At 39.0% G+C, this 24,135-nt stretch overlaps 1 protein-coding gene and 1 non-coding gene across 34 annotated transcripts in view; one reads left to right on the forward strand and one right to left on the reverse strand.

Moving 5' to 3' along the window:
- Window positions 1-24,135, forward strand: part of AKAP13 (A-kinase anchoring protein 13) — a 355,124-nt gene that overhangs the window by 259,323 nt on the left and 71,666 nt on the right. For 19 of the 33 annotated variants that reach the window (XM_063652839.1, XM_063652837.1, XM_063652841.1 and 16 more), the window contains 5 exons: window positions 5,770-6,140; window positions 8,893-8,946; window positions 12,727-12,792; window positions 14,930-15,122; window positions 20,094-20,202. In XM_063652839.1, coding sequence (XP_063508909.1) covers window positions 5,770-6,140; window positions 8,893-8,946; window positions 12,727-12,792; window positions 14,930-15,122; window positions 20,094-20,202 — 793 coding nt within the window. The remainder of the gene's footprint in view (window positions 1-5,769; window positions 6,141-8,892; window positions 8,947-12,726; window positions 12,793-14,929; window positions 15,123-20,093; window positions 20,203-24,135) is intronic. The other 14 variants (XM_063652855.1, XM_063652859.1, XM_063652862.1 and 11 more) reach the window with 2 other exon arrangements.
- Window positions 1,877-1,984, reverse strand: LOC129014750 (U6 spliceosomal RNA). The gene has a single exon (XR_008494296.1). It is a non-coding gene; the product is annotated as a U6 spliceosomal RNA (small nuclear RNA).

Genomic DNA, 24,135 nt, shown 5'->3' on the forward strand with positions numbered 1-24,135 from the left:
TTTCACCTTAACCCTGTCTTTCCATTCAGTATGCCTTCTGGTAAATGACTCTTTAGTGAGTGTTATGAGCTTCACGTTTATTCTCATGAATATGTGTGGGTTCCTAAGGTCTTTAATCAATAGCATAAAATTTAGATTTTTTTTTAAAGTGAAAAGAAATCCTAGGATTCTTTTTGGCACTAGCTAAGAGAGAAAGTAGGATTATAAAATATACATGATCTAGGCCACTCTACTATCCAAAAGGATAATTAAAGTCTACAGGAAATATTAATAGTTGCTGCTTGTCTTCCCAAAGAGAGGTAAATCAAGGTCCTTCCATGTATTTTTTCCCCCCAGGTTAGCAGATGTATCTACAATTGATTTAAAAAAAATCAAAATGACTTATGTAAGATACAAAACCTAAAGGGAACATCCTTCTTTCATGTGTTGTAGTTTTTCTCAGGTCCTTGATCCCCAAGCCAAAAAATTACTTAAAAAAAAAAAAAAAACCTTTTCGAGATAAAAGTAAATGTAAACCAGGCACACTGGTTCACACTTGTAATCCCAACACTTTGGGAGGCTGAAGTGGGAGGACTGCTTGAGTCCAGGAGATTGACACCAGCCTGGGCAACATAGTGAGAACCTGTCTCTACTAAAAAATTTAAAAATTAGCCAGGCATGGTGGCACATGTCTGTAGTCCCAGCTACTTGGGAGGCAGAGGCGAGAGGATCACTTGAGCCTTGAAGTTCAAGGCTACAATGAGCTGTGATTGTGCAACTGCACTCCAGCCTGGGCAACAGAGGGAGACGCTGTCTTAAAAATAAATAAAAGTAAATGTATTTACAGAATCCTAATTAAGAAAACGACAATTGTGACTGGGCGTGGTGGCTCATGCCTTTGAGAGGTCGAGGCAGGCGGATCACTGGAGGTCAGGAGTTCGAGACCAGCCTGGCCAACATGGTGAAACCCCATCTCTACTAAAAATACAAAAATTAGCTGGGCATGGTGGCAGGTGCCTTTAATCCCAGCTACTCAGGAGGCTGAGGCAGGAGAATCATTTGAACCTGGGAGGTGGAGGTTGCAGTGAGCTGAGATCATGCCACCATACTCCAGCCTGGGCAACAGAGTGAGACTCATCTCAAAAACAAACAAACAAACAAAAAAACAAAAAAAAACCTATAATTGCCTATGCACAAGTGCTGAAATTATTAAAAATTTAAAACTGTGAACCAGTGGTAATGCTTGTAATCAGGTACTTTTCTTAAAATATTGAACATAAATGGATTAAGTGGTTGGCATGTGTTAGGTGTTTAAAATGTGAGCCATTATTTTCCAAGGCACGTAGTAGAGTGCCTTGTGTATTATTACAAATAATAATAATAAATATTTGGGAATAAATGGAGATTAAAGGACTAGTATTTTGGCAGTATTAAGCGTGATTTCTTCAAGTATAGTAATAAGATATAAAGTATGCAGCAGTTTTGTAATTTTATGTTTATAATGTTTATACCTCTGTATACACTTATGTATCCGTACCTATATAATGTAACTCTGGCTAAGAAAGCCAATCAGGCATTTTTCCCAACATTTTATTAAGAATATATTGAGGCATATAGAAAATTTGGAGAAGTATACAGTGAACACCCGTATACCTACTACTTAGATCCTACAATTAACTTTTAATTGTATTTGCTCTGTTGTGTAACTATATATCTGTCCATCCTTCTGTCCACCCAGTTTGCCTAAATTCTTTGAGGTGAGTTACAAATATCAATATACTTCACCTCTGAACATTTAGAATTCAATATTTGTTTATAGGCTGGTTGGGTTTTTCAGTAAAATTTACATACAGTGAAATGTGCAATCTTGAGGGTACCAGTCAGTGACTTTTTAAAAAAAAATTTAATGACTGCTTCACAAATGTGTGCACCATCCTTGCACAGAGGCCATGCTAATCTTCTGTGCATTGTTCCAATTTAGTGTATGTGCTGCTGAAGTGAGCACCCATCAGTGACTTTTGACAGAAGCCTTCATTCACCTTTGTACACAGCCTGCAGCAGGGTACAGACTATAAGCATCGCTTTGGAGTTGCCTCATGTCTCTTCTCAGTCAGTCTCCGTTCACACCCTCTCAAGGCAACAGCTGTCTTAACTGTTTTCCCACCACAGATTAGTTTTCTCTGTTTCAGAACTTCGTATAAATGGAATCTAAATAATACCATTTCTCTTGAGAAATACCTGGGATTCGAATTGTTAGATTATATGGTAGGTATAGGTTTAGTTTGCTAAGAAATGGATCTTTTCCCAAATGGTTGTACCATTTTACATTTTCACCAGTGATGTTTTGTTTTCCTTTTTCAAGTAATAACCACCAATTCATAGTAAGAGCTGCATACTGCAGTAAAAATACTGAGTATAAGAATATTATTCTGCGTGAACTTTATTCTTACCAGATGCGCAAGACTGTAGAAATCATGTAGTTTCAGTGAGATCAGAGTTAAAAGCACATATTAGGAAGAAAGGCTTTGTGTTGAGAATATATTCTAGACAGATCTCTTTGTTTTTAAAATGTGTATAAACAGGCCACCAAAGATTTTCCCACCTTATTTTAATGACTCTCAAAAGGGTAGATGGTTGTTTTATAAACTTAAGATTAGTAAAGTGCCAGAGAGATAGCAGGCCTTTTTTTCAAGGCAAAATCCTTCCAAGATTGGATGCCAGAGTGAAGAAGCACCTATACAACTGTCTGTGAGTTATTTCCAAACTGAGAAGAGCTAACTTGTAAGAAGGCTATATGGTAAATTAATAAATGGAAACTTTAACTCAAAATTTTTGTTTGCTTTGGAGCCTTTCTTGTGTGTTTTAGAACAGGCTTATTATGCATTTTGCTTTATTGATGTTCATTCTGTTTCTCCGTTGGTATTATTTTGAGAATTAGACATTTAGGCAGCTAAGCATGAGTATATTAGCTTCCTAGGGCTGCTGTAACAAATTACTGGAAGCTGGGCAGCTGAAAACAACAGGAACTTACTTGGTCCCAGTTCTGGAGGCTGGAGATCCTAATCACCGTGTCAGTGGGACTGCTTTCCTTCTGTAGGCTCCGAGAGAAAATGGCCTCTCTCCTAGTCTCTGGTGCTTGTTCACAGTCCTTGGTGTCCCTTGGGTTGTAGACACTGCACTCCAATCTCTCCTCTGTCTTCACTTGGTATTCTCTCATGTGTGTCTTTTTGTGTCTCTTCTCCTCTTGCAAGGACACCATTCATGTTGGATCTGGGGGCATTTTGGATCCACCCTACTCCAGTATAACCTCATCAATTACATCTGCAAAGACCCTCTTTCCAAATAAGGTCACATTCTGAGAAGGACATGTATCTGAGGAGGACACTATTCAACCCAGTACAGTGAGAAAGCTGAGACATTCACGAGACCATTTACAGTGTTCTAGTCCATGGAGAGTTGCTCTGTGAATAGGACCCCTTTAGGAAACCCCCGAGTCCCTCACTCAAAAAGCATAGTCAGTTATTTCATTTTAAAATAATACCCACCACAATTTAGAATTTACTTGGTGAACCATAGTTTTATTTTACAGAGTGACCCAGTGAAGGGACTTTCCTGATACTGACTTTGATATCTCGTTCTTACATGGTTTTAAAAAGATGATTGAGATACCAGAATGGGCAATTTGAGTTGAAATCGGCCTGGGTTCAAATCTTGATTCTGCTGCTCATGCCTGAGTCCATTGGAAAATCTGGGCCTCAGTTTTGACCTGTCCGGTGATCCCCATGCATCTTTTCTCTCATTCTCATATGTTACTTAAAAAATAATCTAGGAAACTGGATTCTACAAAACTGGAAAAAGAAAGCCTTCTTATTAGCTTATGAGATCAAGCCCAAAAGGTAGAAAGGGTGCTTTTAGAAGGTAGTGTGCTTTTGAACTATTACGTCAAACCTTTAAAAAGAGTCTCCTTATAGTATAGAGATATAGAGCTTGTTTTCTATTCCAAAGCCGAAAGATTTTCATAATTTTTTTCTCTTTCTTGAAGAACCATAATTTTTTTTTTACCCTTAATTAAAACATTGAGTAGACTAATTTGGAAAATATTGTGAAAAAGGGAAAAAGAATTACAAAATGCCCTTCCCTGTTCCCTGCCCCCATCCCATAAGAGTGTAAAATAGCTATTAAGACAGTGTCCACATCTTAAGAGTATGATCAAGCATCTCTTAGACACTTCTTTTGGCCTTTTGGGTACCATGAAGCTCATCTTTCCCTCACCCATCAAATTCTGTGTTCTGGTATCTCCCTCCCTCGCTCCCTCTTGGGTTCAAGAGATTTTCCTGCCTCAGCCTCCCTAGCAGCTGGGATTACAGACGTGAGCCACTGCGCCCAGCCACTGGTATGTTTCAACAAGTAGAAAATGTCAGGCTCCTAGAACAAAATTACACAGAACCTGTTAGGGGCTAGAGGTTAGCCAGGAAAGAGCATCATCACTTTATCAAAGACCTCATTGCCAGGACTGATTATTTAATGTATGATTTGGCCTCATAATACTCAGCCAGTTCTCAGTGAAATGAGAAAAATATATAGCTTTCTTCCACTTAGATATACTTGTAACAGGTACTTATGCATTTGTGGCAAACTTTAGGTGGGGTCATAAGATATTCCACATTTTTCAGAAGGCAACTAAAAACAACCACAGACTTCCTTTTGGAATATTAATTTCAGCACATTATTATTGTAGCCAAGCAGACTGTTTTGTTTTCAGTTAAAGCTTATAAAAAATAATTAAACCTAACACATTATAAATTTAGTTTTCATATACAAAAAACCCAGAGACAAATGGATTCCCTTCATTGCAGTTGGTGATATTGACTGAAAGAACTAACATAAATTTGACATTTTTCCTCTTGAAGAAAAAAATGGGCTGGTCACAGTGGCTCAAACCTGTAATCCCAGCACTTTGGGAAGCCAAGGCAAGAGGATTGCTGGATCCCAGGAGTTGAAGACCATCCTGGGCAACATGGTGAAACCCTGTGTCTAAAAGAAATACACACACAAAAAATTAGCTCAACATGCTGGCACATGCTTGTAGTTCCAGCTACTCAGGAGGCTGAGGTGGGAGGATCACTTGAGCCCAGGAGGTCAAGGCTGCAGTGAGCCGTGATTTCACCACTGCACTCCAGCCTGGGTGACAGAGTGAGACCCTGTCTCAAATTGGAAAAAAAAGAAAGAAAAAATGATGTACTTCTAGTCTAGTATCTCCAGTAAGAGGATAAAAAGAGGATAGACCTAGGCCAGGCGCAGTGGCTCACGCCTGTAATCCCAGCATTTTGGGAGGCTCAGGTGGGTGGATCACTTGAAGTCAGGAGTTAGAGACCAGCCTGGCCAGCATGGTGAAACCCTGTCTGTACTAAAAATACAAAAATTAGCCAGGCGTGGTGGTGCATGCCTGTAATCTCAGCTACTTGGGAGGCTGAGGCAGGATAATCTCTTGAACCCAGGAGGCGGAGGTTGTGGTTAGCTAAGATGGAGCCACTCTACTCCAGCCTGTACTCTCCAGAGTGAGACTGTCTCAAAAACAAACAAAAACGAGGATGGATCTAGACTGTTTCTCTTCTAGAGTCCAGGGGGGATTTGAATCCAACTGTGATCATCCAAAAACAAGTCTCTGAAGCCAGTTATGATCTTGCCTGCCTGGAATCCACTGAGAAGCCATTGGCTTGATCTAGAATAACTGAGGCTATCTGATTGGCCCTGCTGGCTTCAACCATATGTGCTTTCTCTCCATTACAGCCAGAGGAAGAGCAGTTGGCCTGTGATATCACCGGATCCAGTTCATCCACCGATGACACGGCTTCACTGGACCGACATTCTTCTCATGGCAGTGACGTGTCTCTCTCCCAGATTTTAAAGCCAAACAGGTCAAGAGATCGGCAAAGCCTTGATGGATTCTACAGCCATGGGATGGGAGCTGAGGGTCGAGAAAGTGAGAGTGAGCCTGCTGACCCAGGCGATGTGGAGGAGGAAGAGATGGACAGTATCACTGAAGTGCCTGCAAACTGCTCTGTCCTAAGGAGCTCCATGCGCTCTCTTTCCCCCTTCCGGAGGCACAGCTGGGGGCCTGGGAAAAATGCAGCCAGCGATGCAGAAATGAACCACCGGAGGTGAGATGGGAGGCGGTTTGTTTAGTGTCTCAGTGTCTGCTTGCTTTTGAAAAGCTTCTGATTTGTATTATTGTTGGTAAAAGAATTTAGGAGACCCCATAGTATACAAGAAAGAATATAGGCTTTGGAATCAGGAAAATCTGTGTTCAGACCCCAGCTCCATAATTTACTATGTAGATGACCTTGGGCAAGTCACCTGATCCCTCTAAGCTTTAATTTTCTCATCTGTAAAATACCTTCATTATTATTTTTAATAATACAATGAAATGTGATTGTCATATAATGAGTGTTTAGTAAATGGGAACGTTTATTCTTAACACATTAATGAAACTTATGAATGAGAAAATATTGGAGGCAGTAGTTTCATGTCAACTTTGAATTAAGAAACAAACATGAAGTCTTACAGTCTTAACACATCAAAGTTTTTCAGAGTATTTCCTGAGAATTAAAACCATCTGTTTCTAATACAGAAAGTTTTGATAAAGTCTAAATTATCATTGTTTAACCCTCAAGAGGATATAAGACTCATTACATTCATTACATACCATTAAATTGTTGGGATTTTCACATGTGGGAACTTGTATTAAGTGTCACCCAGTATCAGTCCTTCAGTTTGGAAGCAGGCTATATGAAGATATGTCGAATTTGACTTCTTTTTTTTTTTTTTTTTTTTCCTGAGACGGAGTCTTGCTCTGTTGCCCAGGCTGGAGTGCAGTGGTGCAATCTCGGCTCCCTGCAAGCTCTGTCTCCCGGGTTCACGCCATTCTTCTGCCTCAGCCTCCCGAGTAGCTGGGACTACAGGCACCCGCCACCATGGCTGGCTAATTTTTTTTGTATTTTTAGTAGAGACGGGGTTTCACCGTGTTAGCCAGGATGGTCTCGATCTCCTGACCTCGTGATCCACCCGCCTCGGCCTCCTAAAGTGCTGGGATCACAGGCATGAACCACCACACCTGGCCTGAATTTGACTTCTGACTGCTGGCTGGCTAGACAAATGTAAGCAGATGGTTTTAGCTTTAAAGAATGAGTATGGTAGTGCCTACTATACTTACAAGAGTGTGCTTATTCCAAAGCTACTTTGCTAATAAGTAAAACAGATAAGGGATGAGGCTGACAGTTGTTTTAAAACAATTGATGTAATCTCATGAGCCCAGGAGTTTGAGACCAGCCTAGGCAACATAGGAGACCCCATCTCTACAAAAAAGAAAACAGCTGCACATGGTAGTACATGCCTGTGGTCCCAGCTACTCGAGAGGATGAGATGGGAGGATCGCTTCGGCCCAGAAGTTCGAGGCTGCAGTGAGCCATGATCATACCACTGCACTCCAGTCTGGGCAACAGTGAGACCCTGTCTCAAAATAATAATAATAATAATGATAATAATAATTGATGTAAACAGCTCAGCTGTAGCAGTTATTTGCTCAGATTTCTCAACCTCCTGATAATATTATGGCTGTCTAATCACATTCATTCACTTATTTATTCAGCCAACATATATTGAACACTCACTATGTGCCAGACACTGCTCTGGGTTCTGGAGATAGGTAAACAAGACAAAGTCCCTGCCTTCATGGAGCTCACAGTAATGCCTTCTTACACTTTCCTAATTTGCTATTCTTTTCAGACTCTCTTTATAACACATTTCTGATACAATTTTTCAGTCTTCGCCATGAGTCAAGTGGTATTATCCCCATGTTTGCAGATGAGAAGACTGGTGCAGATAGTTTGCATCATTTATCCAAGGTCTCTGGTCTCTTAGTCAAATGCTGTTTCTGTAATTCCATATTATTCTATGGTGGCATGTAGGATGCTAACCTTAAAAATAAGCAGCATGCTTTTTCTGCTAGCTTGTTTTTATATACGTTTGAGACCCTAGATTATATAAAAAGTAATTTCCCAGTTTTGCTCATGGTGTACTCTTTTTTTTTTTTTTTTTTTAAGCATTCAGAGCAACAGAAAATGTAAGAGCATGGTGAATGATCCCTACAGCCAGAATTCTGTTCTTGAAGCAAATGTAACTTTTATGGCAGGACCGCCTTATCTTACATGATAACAGCATCAAGGAATGAGGGTTTATTTTCTATACAATCCCTTTTTCTTTATAATCCACTATGGGTTCCTTTGTCACAACTTTGATTTTAGAGCTACATGTGACTGTGTCTGTCATGTAGCTCAGATGAGGAAATTGAAGCTCAGAATAAATGATTTGCCCAAAATCACATGGTGATCTCAGTTCAGTTCTGGACTGAACTGAGACTAGAACTCTACTTATTTTCATCCTGCATAATGTCATGGGATCTCCTGTTTGAATTTACTGCTAGGGCTTACCTAGGACCACTGTCCTAATACCTCTGAAGATAATGGAATGAGAGTGAAGTTTTAATTAGTTTGACTAATTGTTATGGTATTACCTGCATGTCGTATAACCTGAACTTTAAAGTGTTAAGAAAAACCCCTTTAAAGCTTTGAGTAGTAATTTTTTTCTGATTCTTTAATAATTTAATAAACTTTATAACTTTTGCCATCTGATTAACTCCTTGGAGCAAGGGGAGGAGCAAAGTAGCCCTCCACAGAGATTGTCAGGCCCTTTTGGTCCTGATGTTTTTCTCATTCCACATTCCTTCATTCTCTTCCCTGTGCCATTTCTCTTTGAGCAGTGTCTCTCTCCCTAGTGTGGTGTCTGTATGTTTCATGCATTTGTATCCCATTTTGTTTCACCTGCAACACTGACCTCTTCACCATTCATTTTCAGTTCAATGCGAGTTCTTGGGGATGTTGTCAGGAGACCTCCCATTCATAGGAGAAGGTACAGAGTTCATTAACTTGATGGACTAACCATGTCACTTCTGAGCATATACTAACAAGCATCTCATTCTGCTTAATCCATGATTGGACCATCTACTTTTAAGTAATGTCCCATCTAATTCAGGCAAATAAAATATAGGTACTTATTAATTGCCAGTGTCCATTTTATATGAAATGGTTTCTTTAATTTGAAGTTTTATGCTATTTTATCTTTTTTAGAAATTATTTTTAATTTTTTAAAATCTTGTGCTTATTGTTGTTCAGATGACTCTGATAATAGGGTCTCACCTAGCTTTCTCTAGGAGAGTTCGAAGAATTGTCTATGTCGTGCCTATTTAATGGATCCTGGGGAGTACTTTTTTTTTCTTCTCCACAGAAGAAAAACCAGGAATGTGTGTGTGCTTGTGCACAGGCCCTAAAGTATTGTCAACACATTGTTTAATAATGTAATGAAAGACTTTATTACTAGGCCACCTGGCATTTTCCATTCCATTGTGGATGTAGTCATTTCTTAAAGCAAGTCAGAGGCATAAGTTCATTCCTTGGCCTTTGAATTCCTTAATTAGTATTTGTCAGGTAATATTTTGAAGCTAAAAATAAACGATTTATAAGCTGAGAAGTAATTTCTAGTCAGATTGCTAATTTGCTTCAAATTTTCCATTGGGTTTTCTTTAGAAGTCATTAGTGACCTTTTCTTCCATTGTTTAGAAAAATATTTAGGAATCCAAAAATTAGGGTTATATTACTGTTAGTTTCTCATATTAGGAGGCATTTGTAAAGAAGTATTTTTAACTATTAGCTGAACCTATTTGTTGGCAAGTAGGCAAATAGTGATCTTTCCTACTTTGTCTTTTTCAAGTGGATGCTTTCTTTAATTACAGATTTTAGGCAAGAAATTGAGCTGAAATTCAGATATTCTCATGAATTTCAGATAATCATGATTCCTATGAAATTGTTCTTCCAGAAAATAAGTTGTTAAATAAGTTTTAACCCCATCTCTACTAAATCAGTTTTTCAGTAGAAGGTTCTTTGGAGGTACGTTTGTCTGGGTCTTTATTAAAGCTCTTCAATATGAGCTTGTTAAAAACATGCACTTGGTGACAAGGTGCGAGACGACGATTGCCGGATGCAGTCTGAGTTAGTGTATAGATGTGCCTGTCATCAACAACTCCAGCCAGTTTCATCCCTAGGGAAACTTAAGTAGGAAGAACGTAATGTATAATTTAAAATTTTGTAAAATTGAAACATTACAACAGGTATTATAAGGCAGGAGGAGGGACATTTGTTGTTTTTTAATCTAGAACTTTCCAAATCTCAAAGCCAAAGAACTACTAAATATTATCCCTACTAATTGAGGAACTGAGGAAATGACGATGCTTTCAAAAATACTCTTAATTATGAAGGGAGTTTTCTGTTACCAGAAAGGGTAGACATTGTAGACCATCTGCAACTTCCTTCCTGGTTCCTTAGAAAAGCTGTTATATCTTGGCCGAGCACGGTGGCTCACGCCTGTAATCCCAGCACTTTGGGAGTCTGAGCCAGATGGATTGCTTGAGCCCAGGAATTTGAGACCAGCCTGGGAAACATGGTGAAACCTCATCTCTACTAAAAACACAAAAATTAGCTAGGTGTGGTGGCATGAGCCTGTAATCCCAGCTGCTCAGGAGGCTGAGGCAGGAGAATTGCTTGAACCCGGGAGGCAGAGGTTGCAGTGAGCCGAGATCGTGCCACTGCACTCCGGCCTGGGTGACAGAGTGAGTCTAAGTCTCAAAAAAAAAAAAAAGGTATTATGTCTGTCTTCCTGTCTCCCTGTTGTTTTTCACTGTCTTCGTGTTAAATCTCCTCACAGTCTTCCACATCATTGTCATATCCTGAAAGTAAAGGAACATTTAAATCTGCAGAAGGAGATTATTTTTAAGAATGATGGTTTGGCAGTGTATGTTCATTTACTGATTTGCCACATTCTGTTTCTAAAAAAGAAGTTGGATATTTAGGTAAAAATATGCCTATTTATTAACTGGTGATTTAAAATTTAAGTTAATAATGTCAAAGAATGGACTTCTGAGTCTTATGTGTGTTTGTAAAATATATATCTTCTCCTCACACAAGTAAATTATGTCAGTCTCATCCCACTTACCAGACCAGCGAAGTGTCTCCACTGTATTTTTACTTTCTGCTTCTGCACTTGTAAGCTTTATACCACTAATTTAATCTGATTTAAAATGTTTTATACTATTTAGTTTTAAATGATACGGTAAAGATTTTTTAAAAGAGCCATAGGGGTAGCTCTTACATCCTCCCATTTTCCTTGTCTCTTTTCTCCAGCCAAAAACCCCACTTGACAACAAAACAAAGTTATTAGATGTATCCAATATAGGTGTTTTTGGTGCCAGGCCTTCCCATCTGCAAGATTCTGGAGGGAGCCGAGTGGTTTTATTGTCCACAAGTTCTGCTTTTATCTCTTCTCAGAAAACAAAAGCACATCACCTAGAACTTTATGGCCCAAGTAGCAGGGTATTTTTTAAATGATAGCTTTTGTTAATAAAAATCCCGATGTTTCCATGCAGTTTCCTTTATAGAACACACAGTATTTTGAATTGATTATTGTTTTAGCTAGTGGTGTTTACTTAGCATTTCCAACCCCAGATTTTCTGTCCCTGCTACTTGATAATAGACACCCCTACTGGGATATTCAAGGAAGTAGATGATCAGATGGATTTTTTTTATCTTGCGGGAAAAATGGAAACAAACTTGAAGTTAAAAAGATACATTTCTAACTCAGTGCCATAGAATTCCTTTTTTTTAATTTTTATTATCAGCCAGGTGTGGTGGCTCAAGCCTATAATCCCAGCACTTTGGGAGGCTGAGGTGGGTGGATCACTTGAGGTCAGGAGTTTGAGACCAGCCTGACCAACATGGTGAAAGCCAGTCTCTACTAAAAAAAATACAAAATTAGCTGGGTGTGGTGGTGCACACCTGTAATCCCAGCTACTCGGGAGGCTGAGGCAGGAGAATCGCTTGAACCCTTGAACCTGGGAGACAGAGGTTGTGGTGAGCCAGGATCGCACCATTACACTCTAGCCTGGGCAACAAGAGTGAAACTCCGTCTTGGGGGGGGGAATTTTCATTATCATTAACATATAAGCAAATATATAATCAGTGTTATATGCTTTATCTTTAACATAACAGCCTAGTGAGTAGGGTTTGAAGATGGATGCCAGTGTTGACTAAGTATCTTATCATGCAGAATCTAATAATTGTCTGGTTTGGTTGGATCCGTAATGGAAACACATGAAAAAAACAAAAAACAAAAAACTGATGACTCCATGAGTCCACCAGAGCACAGTTTGTCACTGTCTCTTTTAAAAAGTCTAGGATTAGAGATACTGTGGTAAGGGTGATGTGGGAGTATGGGATGTACTGAGAGATTGTACCCAATGGTGGAGTTTGAAATACCTCTCATGTCTGAAGTGCAAGCCATAGGTAGTTGCCACGGTTCACTACAAGGAATTTTTGGGTTTCAGGTTGAACTGGTGATACTGTAAAGAACCCACAGTCTTTTCCACAACGCTGTCTAGACAAGAAGAAAACATTTTTAAGTTTCTATGGTTTTTTATTATAGCCTTTTTAAAAATTGTCAGTGTTACATTCCTAAATTTTTTGTTGATCAAATAAATCCGTCTGTCTCTAACTATGCCCTTCATTTTTAAACCTAATAACCCCATTCCTGTTTCCTCTTTTCTCCCTGCATTTCTGTTTCTGTCTTTGATGTCATCCCCAGTATGAGCTGGTGCCCCTCTGGTGTGCAGTACTCTGCTGGCCTGAGTGCTGACTTTAATTACAGAAGGTATGATATTGTTATGTGTCCAGCCACCAAATGGGGAACCATAAAATATGCCATCAGGGCTTTTGGCTTGGAGCTGGCTTCTGTGTGGCTGGGATGCATATGGGCAGCCTGCTTTGTCTGTGAGCACAGCGTTTCATTGCCTTTGCTATGGGTATCACTAACTCAACTGAAGGGATGCAGCCTAAGAGTCGGGTAATGCATCCTGTGTGTCTCAAATGGCCATAGATTTTATGTTTTCTGCACGGATTTATCTCTCTCTGTTTTGGTCTGTCTTGATTTTCAGATCCTAAAAATTCTTGGAACCCGAAGAAAACAATCAAAGAACCAAGGCAGCTAATAAGATGCACTGATTTCTACTATGCTTCTAAATCCACCATTCTGTGTAGATTCCAAATTCAGAGACTCCTCATTGTTTCATATTCTTCTCTCAACTGAACAGCCAGATTTAATTACTAAAACATTTTCAGAATTAAGTTTTGCCATAAGCATAGATCTCGTTTTCTTAGGCTTTTCAAGTAATTTCTTCTTCACTTAGCCCCTCTTCTTATCCCTGGTATTGAAAGTGAGTTTTACAGGCCAGGCATGGTGGCTCACACCTGTAATCCCAGTACTTTGGGAGGCTGCGGTGGGCGGATCACCTGAGGTCAGGCATTGGAGACCAGCCTGAACAACATGGTGAAACCCTCTCTCTACTAAAAATACAAAAATTAGCCAGACACGGTAGCAGGTGCCTGTAATCCCAGCTACTTGGGAGGCTAAGGCAGGAGAACCACTTGAACCCGGGAGATGGAGGTAGCAGTGAGCCAAGATCACGCCACTGCACTCCAGCCTGGGCAACAGAGGGAGGCTCTGGGCTCTGTCTCAAAAAAACAAAAATAAAAACAAAAAAAAAAAAAGGAAAAGAAAGAAAATGAGGTTTACAGAGACATTTACTTGTAGTTAGTCATGATTTCTATTGAAGAAAAACATGTCCATTGTTTAATTTACCTACTAGAGAAAATAGAGATATATGGCTTCAGTTCATAAGTTATTTACAAAACCAAAATAAATAAATAAATAAATAAATAAAAATTTAAAAAAGCAAATACAAGTCCTGGACTGGTAGGTATGAACTTAATTGGAGCAATTTTCTGTACAGTTTTTCTTGAGTGGAGGTAACTAAGTAGCTTCAGTATACCTTCAGATTGAATTCCAGCTCATTGTTAGCTGAGAACATGGTCACCTACAGCTATGTTTTGAGATCTTGGTTATTTTAAAGAAGTTTCCGCTGCAGTTGTAACAGATGTGAATTATTCTAGTTAGCAACCCAAGGAGGTTAAATCGCTAACCTGTCTCTGTAGCCTTCTGCTTACTGAAAATGCTTTTCATTCTGCAAACCACAGAATCTTTCTTGGAGGAATCCTCTTTAAAATGCCAAATCCTGATTGCCTTTGTTCCCTTTACCAATATCCAGGCCAAAAATGACAGCTCTTTCTACTCTTAGACCTGGTTGCTTTTCAGCATTTCTTCATTAAGGTGTTATATGTGCCTGTCGCAACTAACAGTTCTTGAGAAGCCTGTCAGCAGTTGTTTGGCCAGGTGTGCATAGATGGTAACACTCATGAGCAACACTTGGGTTTTCTGGGGTGAAAGCATACCTGTAAAATTATAAAGGTCAACTTGAACGTAAAATTGTAAAGGTCCACTTAATGGACATAAGGGCAAGTTACCCAGTTTGCCTTCTGAAATTTACTTAAGCTCATATTTTCTCTGTGACATTTAATTACTTGGCATTAGTAGAGTTAGATTCACAAAGATTAATTAGATCAAGGAAAAAACACATATATAAAATATCAGATAACTATGGTCTGTCCATATAGTGTATAGAAAAAAATCTGAGAAGTGATCTTAGGTGGTTCAACATTTGGATAAATTTAATGTGGTAAGAAAATCTAAGTGCACTATTCTTTCTCACTATTCCAAGATCTGTGGGGGAAAGGTAGGTGGTATTCTTTGTGCCATGCCCTTTTAGACAGTTTTGCTAGCTGACTTAGAAATAATACACAAACAAGGGAGATATACCCAAAGGGATTTTGTGTCCTCCTTTGTTTTTGAGATCCAGAAATAGAATGAATTAACTTTTGTGCCCTGTGTTCAGTTTCAGTCTAGAAGGCTTGACAGGAGGAGCTGGTGTCGGAAACAAGCCATCCTCATCTCTAGAAGTAAGCTCTGCAAATGCCAAAGAGCTCAGACACCCTTTCAGTGGTGAGGAACGGGTTGACTCTTTGGTGTCACTTTCAGAAGAGGATCTGGAGTCAGGCCAGAGAGAACATAGGATGTTTGATCAGCAGGTAAGTCTTAAATATGTCTAATTTGGAAAAAATGTATTTCACAAAATATGAACATAGAAGGCAAGGCTTCTGGTAGTATAAGGCTAGTAGTTATGATTACTTACCCATTATATGATATACTTAATCTAGCACTAAACCAAGTTTTTAGCACTTAATTAAAAAGGGCCAGGCATGGTGGCTCATGCCTATAATCCCAGTGCTTTGGGAGGTTGAGGCAGGAGGATCAATTGAGCCCAGGAGTTCAAGACCAGCCTGGGCAACATAGCAAGACCCCCCATCTCTACAAAAAATTTAAAAATTAGCTGGACATGGTGGCTTGTGCCTGTAGTCCCAGCTACTCGAGAGGCTGAGGTAGGAGGATTACTTGAGACCAGGAGTTTAAGCCTGCATTGAGCCGTGATTGCACCACTGCACTCCAGCCTGGGTGACAGAGCGAGACTCTGTCTCCAAAAATAAAAAAGAAAAAATAAAAAATACCGTTAATCTGCATAGATTTAAATATTCCATCAAGGCACACTTTTTAAAATTAGGAAAGTACCCAGGATATTAAATTGAGTTTTTCCTTCTTATCTGAGACCATCTTTTACCCTCTCAATAGTAAAATGAATCTTGAAATATGCTACATATCATTATTATTTTTCCCAATTCTCTAAAACATATCCCAAGTTTCTCCTTTGTAGGAAAAAATAAAAAACAAAACTTTCTTAATACACCTTCCAGAAAATGTCAGTTGATTCTCTCTCCTTCCCATCCCTACCAGAATTCTTTTTTTTTTTTAATTATTATTTTTACACTTTAAGTTCTAGGGTGCATGTGCACAACGTGCAGGTTTGTTACATAGGTATACATGTGCCATGTTGGTTTGCTGCACCCATTAACTTGTCATTTACATTAGGTATTTCTCCTAATGCTATCCCTCCCCCAACCCCCTACCACACAACAGGCCCCGGTGTGTGATGTGCCCCGCCCTGTGTCCAAGCGTTCTCATTGTTCAGTTCCCACTTATGAGTGAGAACACGTGGTGTTTGGTTTTCTGTCCTTGGCGATAGTTTACTCAGAATGATGGTTTCTGGCTTCATCCATCTCCCTGCAAAGGACATGAACTCATCCTTTCTTATGGCTACATAATATTCCATGGTGTATATGTGCCACATTTTCTTAATCCAGTCTATCATTGTTGGACATTTGGGTTGATTCCAAGTCTTTGCTATTGTTAACAGTGCCGCAGTAAACATACGTGTGCATGTGTCTTTATAGTAGCGTGATTTATAATCCTTTGGGTATATACCCAGTAATGGGATGGCTGGGTCAAATGGTATTTCTAGTTCTAGATCCTTGAGGAATCGACACACTGTCTTCCACAATGGTTGAACTAGTTTACAGTCCCGCCAACAGTGTAAAAGCGTTCCTATCTCTCCACATCCTCTCCAGCATCTGTTGTTTCCTGACTTTTTAATGATCACCATTCTAACTGGTGTGAGATGGTATCTCATTGTGGTTTTGATTTGCATTTCTCTGATGGCCAGTGATGATGAGCATTTTTTCATGTGTCTGTTGGCTGCATAAATGTCTTCTTTTGAGACGTGTCTGTTCATATCCTCTACCCACTTTTTGATGGAGTTTTTTTTTCTTGTAAATTTGTTTAAGTTCTTTGTAGATTCTGGATATTAGCCCTTTGTTGGAGGGGTAGATTGCAAAAATTTTCTGCCATTCTGTAGGTTGCCTGTTCACTCTGATGCCTACCAGAATTCTTAAGAGAGCATCTATGCTCCCTGCCTTCTCTTTTTAAAATTCTATTTATTTATTTACTTATTTAGAGACAGGGTCTCACTCTGTCGCCCAGACTGGAGTGCAGTGGTGCCATCACAGGTCACTGCAGCTTCAGCTTCCCCAGTTCAAGTGATCCTTCTGCCTCAGTCTCCCAAAGTGCTGGCATTACAGGTGTGAGCCACTGCACCTGGCCTTTGCCTTCTCTTTATCACTACCGAATCATCTCTTAATTTCTGCTGCTACCAGTCTCTTGAAACTCCTGTCTTGAAGGTCATGGATTTCTATGTCAGCCAAATCAAAGTGACTTCTTAGTTCTCATCTTCTGGGTATCCTCATTATCACTTACCACTTTTGACAGTCCCTCGGGGAGGTTTTGAGTTGAGAATTCAAATTATTTGCTTTTATAGCATTATACCTCACTGCAAGTCTTTCTCTTCCTCTTGGGTCAGAGGACTGATTAATTTATGAAAGCATTCTGGGATGCATCTTATTTCCTCCAAATGAAACACTTATAATTAAAAAAAAACTGTTTTTGAATAGATGACTGGAGTTTGAGGCAAGAATCTAATGATACATTTCTAATTAAACAAAAACGTTGACAACCTCTTCCTTGATTTGCTGAGTAGGACTTTGTGTAGGAGTTTAAATTTTTATTGCATCCTACTACAAAGCACTAACATGACCAAATATAAACTTGACACTGAAGGATTATCTTAGTAATTATTGTAACACTTATGCTTGTGTGAGACCAGCCCAATAAAGAGATTCAGGCATAATGAAAATCAGTTGAAGAGTGAATTTTGCCCCTTTTAAAAATTTTTCTACTTGTTCTGATACTTCAGAAAGAGTTAGAAAAAATAAGAATATGAAGAATATGCTTGTTGAAGCAAGTGATTTAGATTTACTCAGCCTAATGGTAACAGAAAAAGGAAGAAAAAATTGGAACAATTCTTGGGTGGCTACTGAGCACAGCTTTGCTAAGGGTAAATAAACCGGTGAAAAAATCTTTAAAATAAATTGCATTTCAAATTTATAGAATCCTTTGGAAATCATTTACAAGATGAGGTAAAATACCAAAATTGTGGATTTGTAAACAGAATCATAGACTAAGACTGATACATCCCTTCAGATTCAGCTCAAGCTCATTTAAATGACTTGCCTAAGGCCGTGTAAGTGGCTATTAGCTGAACAGTATTAAACTCAGGAGTTCCTGGCTATTAATTTCTCTGCTTTTTTCCAGGTTTTTGGAGTAGGTGAGTTTTCAATGAAGAAATAAGAATGATTTAATTTTCTTAATATTATTTATGTGATACCTTTTCTAAGATGGATATTTCCAGGAATTTGACAGATAACCCTGCATTTTATAGTAAGACGTTACTACCACTGATGTGTTTCTAAAATGGACTGTCTTTCTGAAGTGGACTTTCTGATTCAGTCTTTCTAGATAAAGTTGTTGTTTTAGTGCCTTGCTATGCTTAGCCTTCCTGGAATCTCTACTTACCCATAGTTTTTATCTTGTATGGAACCTCGGAGTAGGTATTTGAGCTGCTTGTTTCACTCTGATATGGACGAGTTGCCTGCAGCCAACTTCCTGTTAAAAGTCTCTGCCTTTCACTGAGGTCATTTTTTAGACCTCACAGTTGTATTTGAAACATAGCAACTGTTTGCCTCAGCTGCCATGGTTACACATGAAACAAGCTCTAAATAATCAGAAATCTGGCCTCATTGAGTCAAGTTCATGCTAGTAACGGATTTTTCACTGCTTCCCTTTCAATATATGTGAGTCATGAGGAGGCAGATTTCATTCTGTGAAGGGAAAGGATTAATGATAAAGTCAGTTAACAATTGGAATGGGCTCTTATCACCAGAAGTGTGCTAGTGGACACTAGATGACTGTCTTTCAGGGATATTGTACCAGGAACTTCTGCAGGTGGTTGGATTACATGGTCTCAAAGCTACTGTGAATTTACTGAGAGAGTTAAATTATCAAATTTCAGTTACCTTTATGTTCATGTAGAATCAGTATCATCTTAGAAGAGGATAGGAAAGAGATTTAGACTTCCTTCCAGATACACTGTTGTTTTGTTTGTGATCTTAAGACACTTTACTTGAATCTCAATTTCCAATTATTTAAAATCAGAGTCCGGGCCTGGTGGTTCACACCTATAATTCCAGCACTTTGGGAGGCTGAGGTGGGTGGATCAGTTGAGCTCAGGGATTTAAGACCGGCCTGGCCAACATGGTGAAACCCTGTCTCTACCAAAAATACAAAAAATTAGCTGGGCGTGGTGATGCATCCCTGTAATCCCAGCTACTCAGGAGGCTGAGGCGGGAGAATTGCTTGAACCTGGGAGGCGGAGGTTGCAATGAGCCGAGATCATGCCACTGCACTCCAGCCTGGGCGACAGAGTGAGACTCTGTCTCAAAAATAAAAATAGACTGGGCGCGGTGGCTCACGCCTGTAATCCCAAGATTTTGAGAGGCCAAGGCAGGCGGATCACAAGGTCAGGAGTTCAAGACCTGCCTGACCAACATGGTGAAACCCCGTCTCTACTAAAAATACAAAAATTAGCTGCGCGTGGTGGCACACACCTGTAATCCCAGCTACTCAGGAGTCTGAGGCAGGAGAATCGTTTGAACCCGGAGGCGGAGGTTGCAGTAAACCAAGATTATGCCACTGCACATCAGCTGGGTGACAGAGTGAGACTCTGTCTAAATAAATAATAACAATAAATAAAAGTAAAATCAGAATACTATTACTGATATTCTACTGTATCTGTATGAAGAAATATTTAGATTTTCAAAGAATAAGTATTGTATGTAGTTTGATATTTCCAGTGAAATTATTTTTAAGTGATTATGCATTCAGCAGATATTTATTAAGTACTTACTAAGTTTGAAACATTGTTAGATGCTATGAGGGTTACAGAACCACTGTAAAGAATGGATACTCTAATGATCCCCATTTTACAGGTGAGAAAAGTAAGCCTCAGAAAAGCTAAGTAACTTTTCTGAAATCGAGCAGCTGTTAAGTAGCAGGAGCAGACTTTAACCTAAGTCTGTCTGACCACAAGGCCTGTCCTCTCACCCGCTTCTTCACTGCCTGATTTTACTATGTGGGTCTAATTATAAGGTTTTATGCTTATCTAGAAATAGGAGAGCATATGCTTACAACGTGTTCTTCACTTTTTTACTTCACAGATATGTCACAGATCTAAGCAGCAGGGATTTAATTACTGTACATCAGCCATTTCCTCTCCGTTGACAAAATCCATCTCGTTAATGACAATCAGCCATCCTGGATTGGACAGTGAGTATACTACTTTTTAAAAAAATTAAATATGTTAAATCTTAACCACTCTTCCTATTATTTTTCTCACTTTAAGGCCCCATAACATGACCTGCCAAAATTTGCTTACTGCTTCTTTGAGTGAATGGCTCAGCACTTAAACAGAGAAAAGGTGGCATAGAGTTTATCTTGAGACCTTCTTCCTTTTACCTAAAAATATCCTTAATACATTAAGTTTATTGTATTCGTGGGCATGAATCTGACACAGTTTTAAAAATTTTTTTATTTTGAAATAATTTTAAACTTGAAAAATAGTTACAAATAATATTCACTGGGAAAAAAATTGCAAAAATAGCACAAAGTATTCCCATGTATTCTTCACTTCAGTCCTCAAATGTTAGAATACTTGTTTCGCCAGCCTCTCTCCCTCTCTTTATCACTCCCCTTAAAGATTTTTTCTGAAACACTTGAGAGAGTAAGTTATAGCCATAACACTCCTTTACCTCTAATTTAGTGTATATTTCCCAAAAACAAAGATATTGTCTTATATTACCGTAGTATATGGGTACCATATACTGGCCTTCTCTGGCTACTGAGTGCTAGCATTAGTATATAAGAGTACCTTATACTCTTATATACTATGGTATACTCTATTACCATAGTATAATTATCCAAATCAGGAAATTAATATCGATAAAATTATGTTATCTAGTATGTACACCTTATTCAGATTTCAAATTTCCTCACTTATTTCTGGGCCCAAGATTCAATCTAAGAATATACATTGAATTAAGTTGTCATATCTCGTTAGACCCCTTTAATCTAAAAAGTTCCTCAGTTGATCTCTGTCTTCCATGACTTTGTCAGTGGAGAAACCTGGCACAGTAACTCACCTGAGCTTTTCAACAATGTCAAGCTCAAGAAGGACAAAGCAAGACTGAGACAGAGATTTAGTTCATTGAGGGCCAGTAGGATTACATCTGAAAGGGATTAGTGGACCTGTATGTGGATTCAGATCAACTGGCTTTGGAAGTTATGTAGAGATGTCATGGCATCCATAAACACAGGGCCTTGTGATGCTGAAAAACATACTTGGATTGGATCAGTGTTGTTTGTCACAAAAAAGGCAACTTGTTCTTGGAGAAGCCTCATTTTTTTATTTTTTAAATGTTGATTTTTTTATGAGTAGTTGCTGTGTGGGATCTGGATATAAAGATTAAATTCTCATCAAAGAGGGAGTGAGTGATACATTATGTTCTTTGCTGAAAGACCATGTGTCTTGGAGGCTGAAGCAAAGGAAATAAACACACTCTCTTGGTGTTTATGGGGTTTCCTCATTGTTCCCTGATATAATTCAGTTTAAGAGTTGGTGACAGAAGCAGATGCCCTGTATTCATGGGATGTTCCGTCTCACTTCATGACTTACTGGAATCCTAATTTTTAAAATTTTCACAGTGGAATTAAGACATAATGGATGACTATAGCCAGACATGGTGACACATGCCTGTAGTCCAGCTGCTTCAGAGGCTGAGGCAGGAGGATCATGAGCCCAGGAGGTCAAGGCTGCAGTGAGCTGTGATGGCACCACTGCACCCCAGCCTGGATGATAGAGTGAGACACTGCCTCAAAAAAAAAAAAAAAAAAAAAAAAAAAGAGAGAGAGAGAGTGAGAGAAAGACATAATGGGTGATTCTGTTAACTTTTTTCTTGTTTTCATGTGATTAATATTTCAAATACAAATCTAGCCTATTTGACAAAAGGTGTCTAATGAAGACTTATTTTCAAAGATATGTCCCCCAGAACTGTGACAGAAATAACTTTTCCTGTTTTCGCTTGTTTGGATTTTTTTTTTTTTAATTTGGCTTTGAGTTAGACGTTTGGCTCGTATAGAATGGAAAGTACAATTGAATAGTTTGCAGTGAATTTGATAAGCCAGAATGCTAGCACTCAGTAGCCAGAGAAGGCCAGGAAGGCACTCTAAGTGAGACATTTCAGCTCAGTGTCCCCTCCTTCTGTGACCAGCAAGTGTCGTGACATAGTGGATATTGTACTTCTACAGCAACAGATACCTAGTGCCAACAGAATGTGTCCCATAGAGAGACCTTTTTCCTATATTTTGTGACATGCTTTCTTTCCCTGTGGATGAAACACTTCATTATTTTTCCTTCACAAAACAAGGTGCTTTTGACTGTGTTTTCAGTTGCTATCCAAACACTATAAATAATACAGCTAACTCCCCAAAGCACTATTCTAGAGGTTCTGACACATAGAGCTTTTCTTCCCATTGCTGAGAAGTTTTCTGCTCAACTCACCTAGGGAACCTGATTTCAGTAGTAGACTGCTGTCAAAAGTGGAGCTTCAAGCAAGAGTTTATTCCTTTCATCCAAATGTAATACCCTCATTCTGATTTGTAGCATACGTTTCGTGCAGGCTGGAATGATAGCTAGCCCCATGTACCTTCCTAATAGCATATGCTGCAACAGAAGGACCCATCAACCTTAATGTCACTATTTCTCCTTAGTACCTCCTATATGCAATTAAAATAGTTTCCCAACTGTATTTGTTATTCTACACTAGAAACTTAATACATCATTTTGGAAATGTTAAAATTCTGACTAAAGAGAAGACTAAAACTTGTGTTAAAGTGTGTGTGGTATGCCTTAAGCGTCGGGATAACTGATACTTCATAATTTGCTCCAGACTCAAGTGTTCAATTCCAAGTCACTTAAATACTCAGCATGATTCATCTATGGTCATAGTCTCCCTAACTGAAATAGTGTCATAATTAAAATCCTCAGTGATTTTTAAAGCCTAAAATGTTTGGTACACTTAAAATATTTTAACTGATATTTTAAGCACACTTAGTAGCTGCATTACTTTGAGCTTGTTACTGAAACTCTCTGCCTCAATTCAACTGTTACATGGGGATGATAATGTGATGTGGCTTAAATCTGACTTCATTTGAAGTCCCTAGCATATTTTCTGTCATATAATGAGCACATGCTGTCATTGTGGAGTGTGATTGTTCACAATAACCAGAACAGTGCCAGGGTCCATTTTTCTCTGCCCAGAGCTTAAGCAAGGTTAAACATTGCTCACCATTGCTAGGACATTGTCCCTTGTTGTCTTGCACTTGGCTGTTTATTGTGAGCATGCTTGTTGAGGAACAGAATGTTTTCTAAACTCATCCTAATCTCACTGCTTTCCAGCTTTTACCTGTGCTCTTTTTCCTTCTAAAGAAATTATTAGTTTCCTCGACCACAGTTTATCACAGGTGTCAGTAAAACTTGAGCATTTCTGAAAATGTATTTCCACTGAGCTGTTGTCCAGAATGTCTTTTGTTGGGTCATTTGCTAGATTAGAAAAACAGACAAACTTGTAGCATTATTCCTAAGCTGGGATCTGTTTTTAAAAAATCTTTTGATGTAAAGGAAAATACTGAATAGAGAGGGTGTCTAAAATATTTCTGTATCACTTTCTGGGGTGGAGAGTAGGCAAGCAGTAGCTTCTTTAGGAACCACAGAGGATGGGAAAAGCTGCAGTGTCTCCTGTCTTGGACTTACTGTCTTGATTCGAAGGGTGGGATATGATGAGCGTGACTTGCCGGCCATTTTTTAGGGGGTCGCAGTAGCACAGGTGCTGGCTGTGTCATGAGGCTTGGTGCCTGGGAGAACTGCCCTGAGAGAAACTTCTCCACGGAATGTGTTCACAGCATTTCTCCTCCTTGCATCAGAGAAAGATTATGTGGGGCCTTTTTCTCCTCCTTGCATCAGAGAAAGATTGTGTGGGGCCTTTTTCTCCCACTGTGCTGGGAAACATAGATGGTTTCTTGATAGAACTTAAAAATAAATTTTATTTTCACACGTATAGAATTCAGTTATTATGGATGATCCCTTTCTTTTCTCTTCTTTTTTTTTTTGGAGACAGAACAGAATCTTGCTCTGTTGTCATCCAG

The sequence above is a fragment of the Pongo pygmaeus genome, chromosome 16 (assembly GCF_028885625.2).
Source record: "Pongo pygmaeus isolate AG05252 chromosome 16, NHGRI_mPonPyg2-v2.0_pri, whole genome shotgun sequence".
Classification (NCBI taxonomy): Eukaryota; Metazoa; Chordata; class Mammalia; order Primates; family Hominidae; genus Pongo; species Pongo pygmaeus.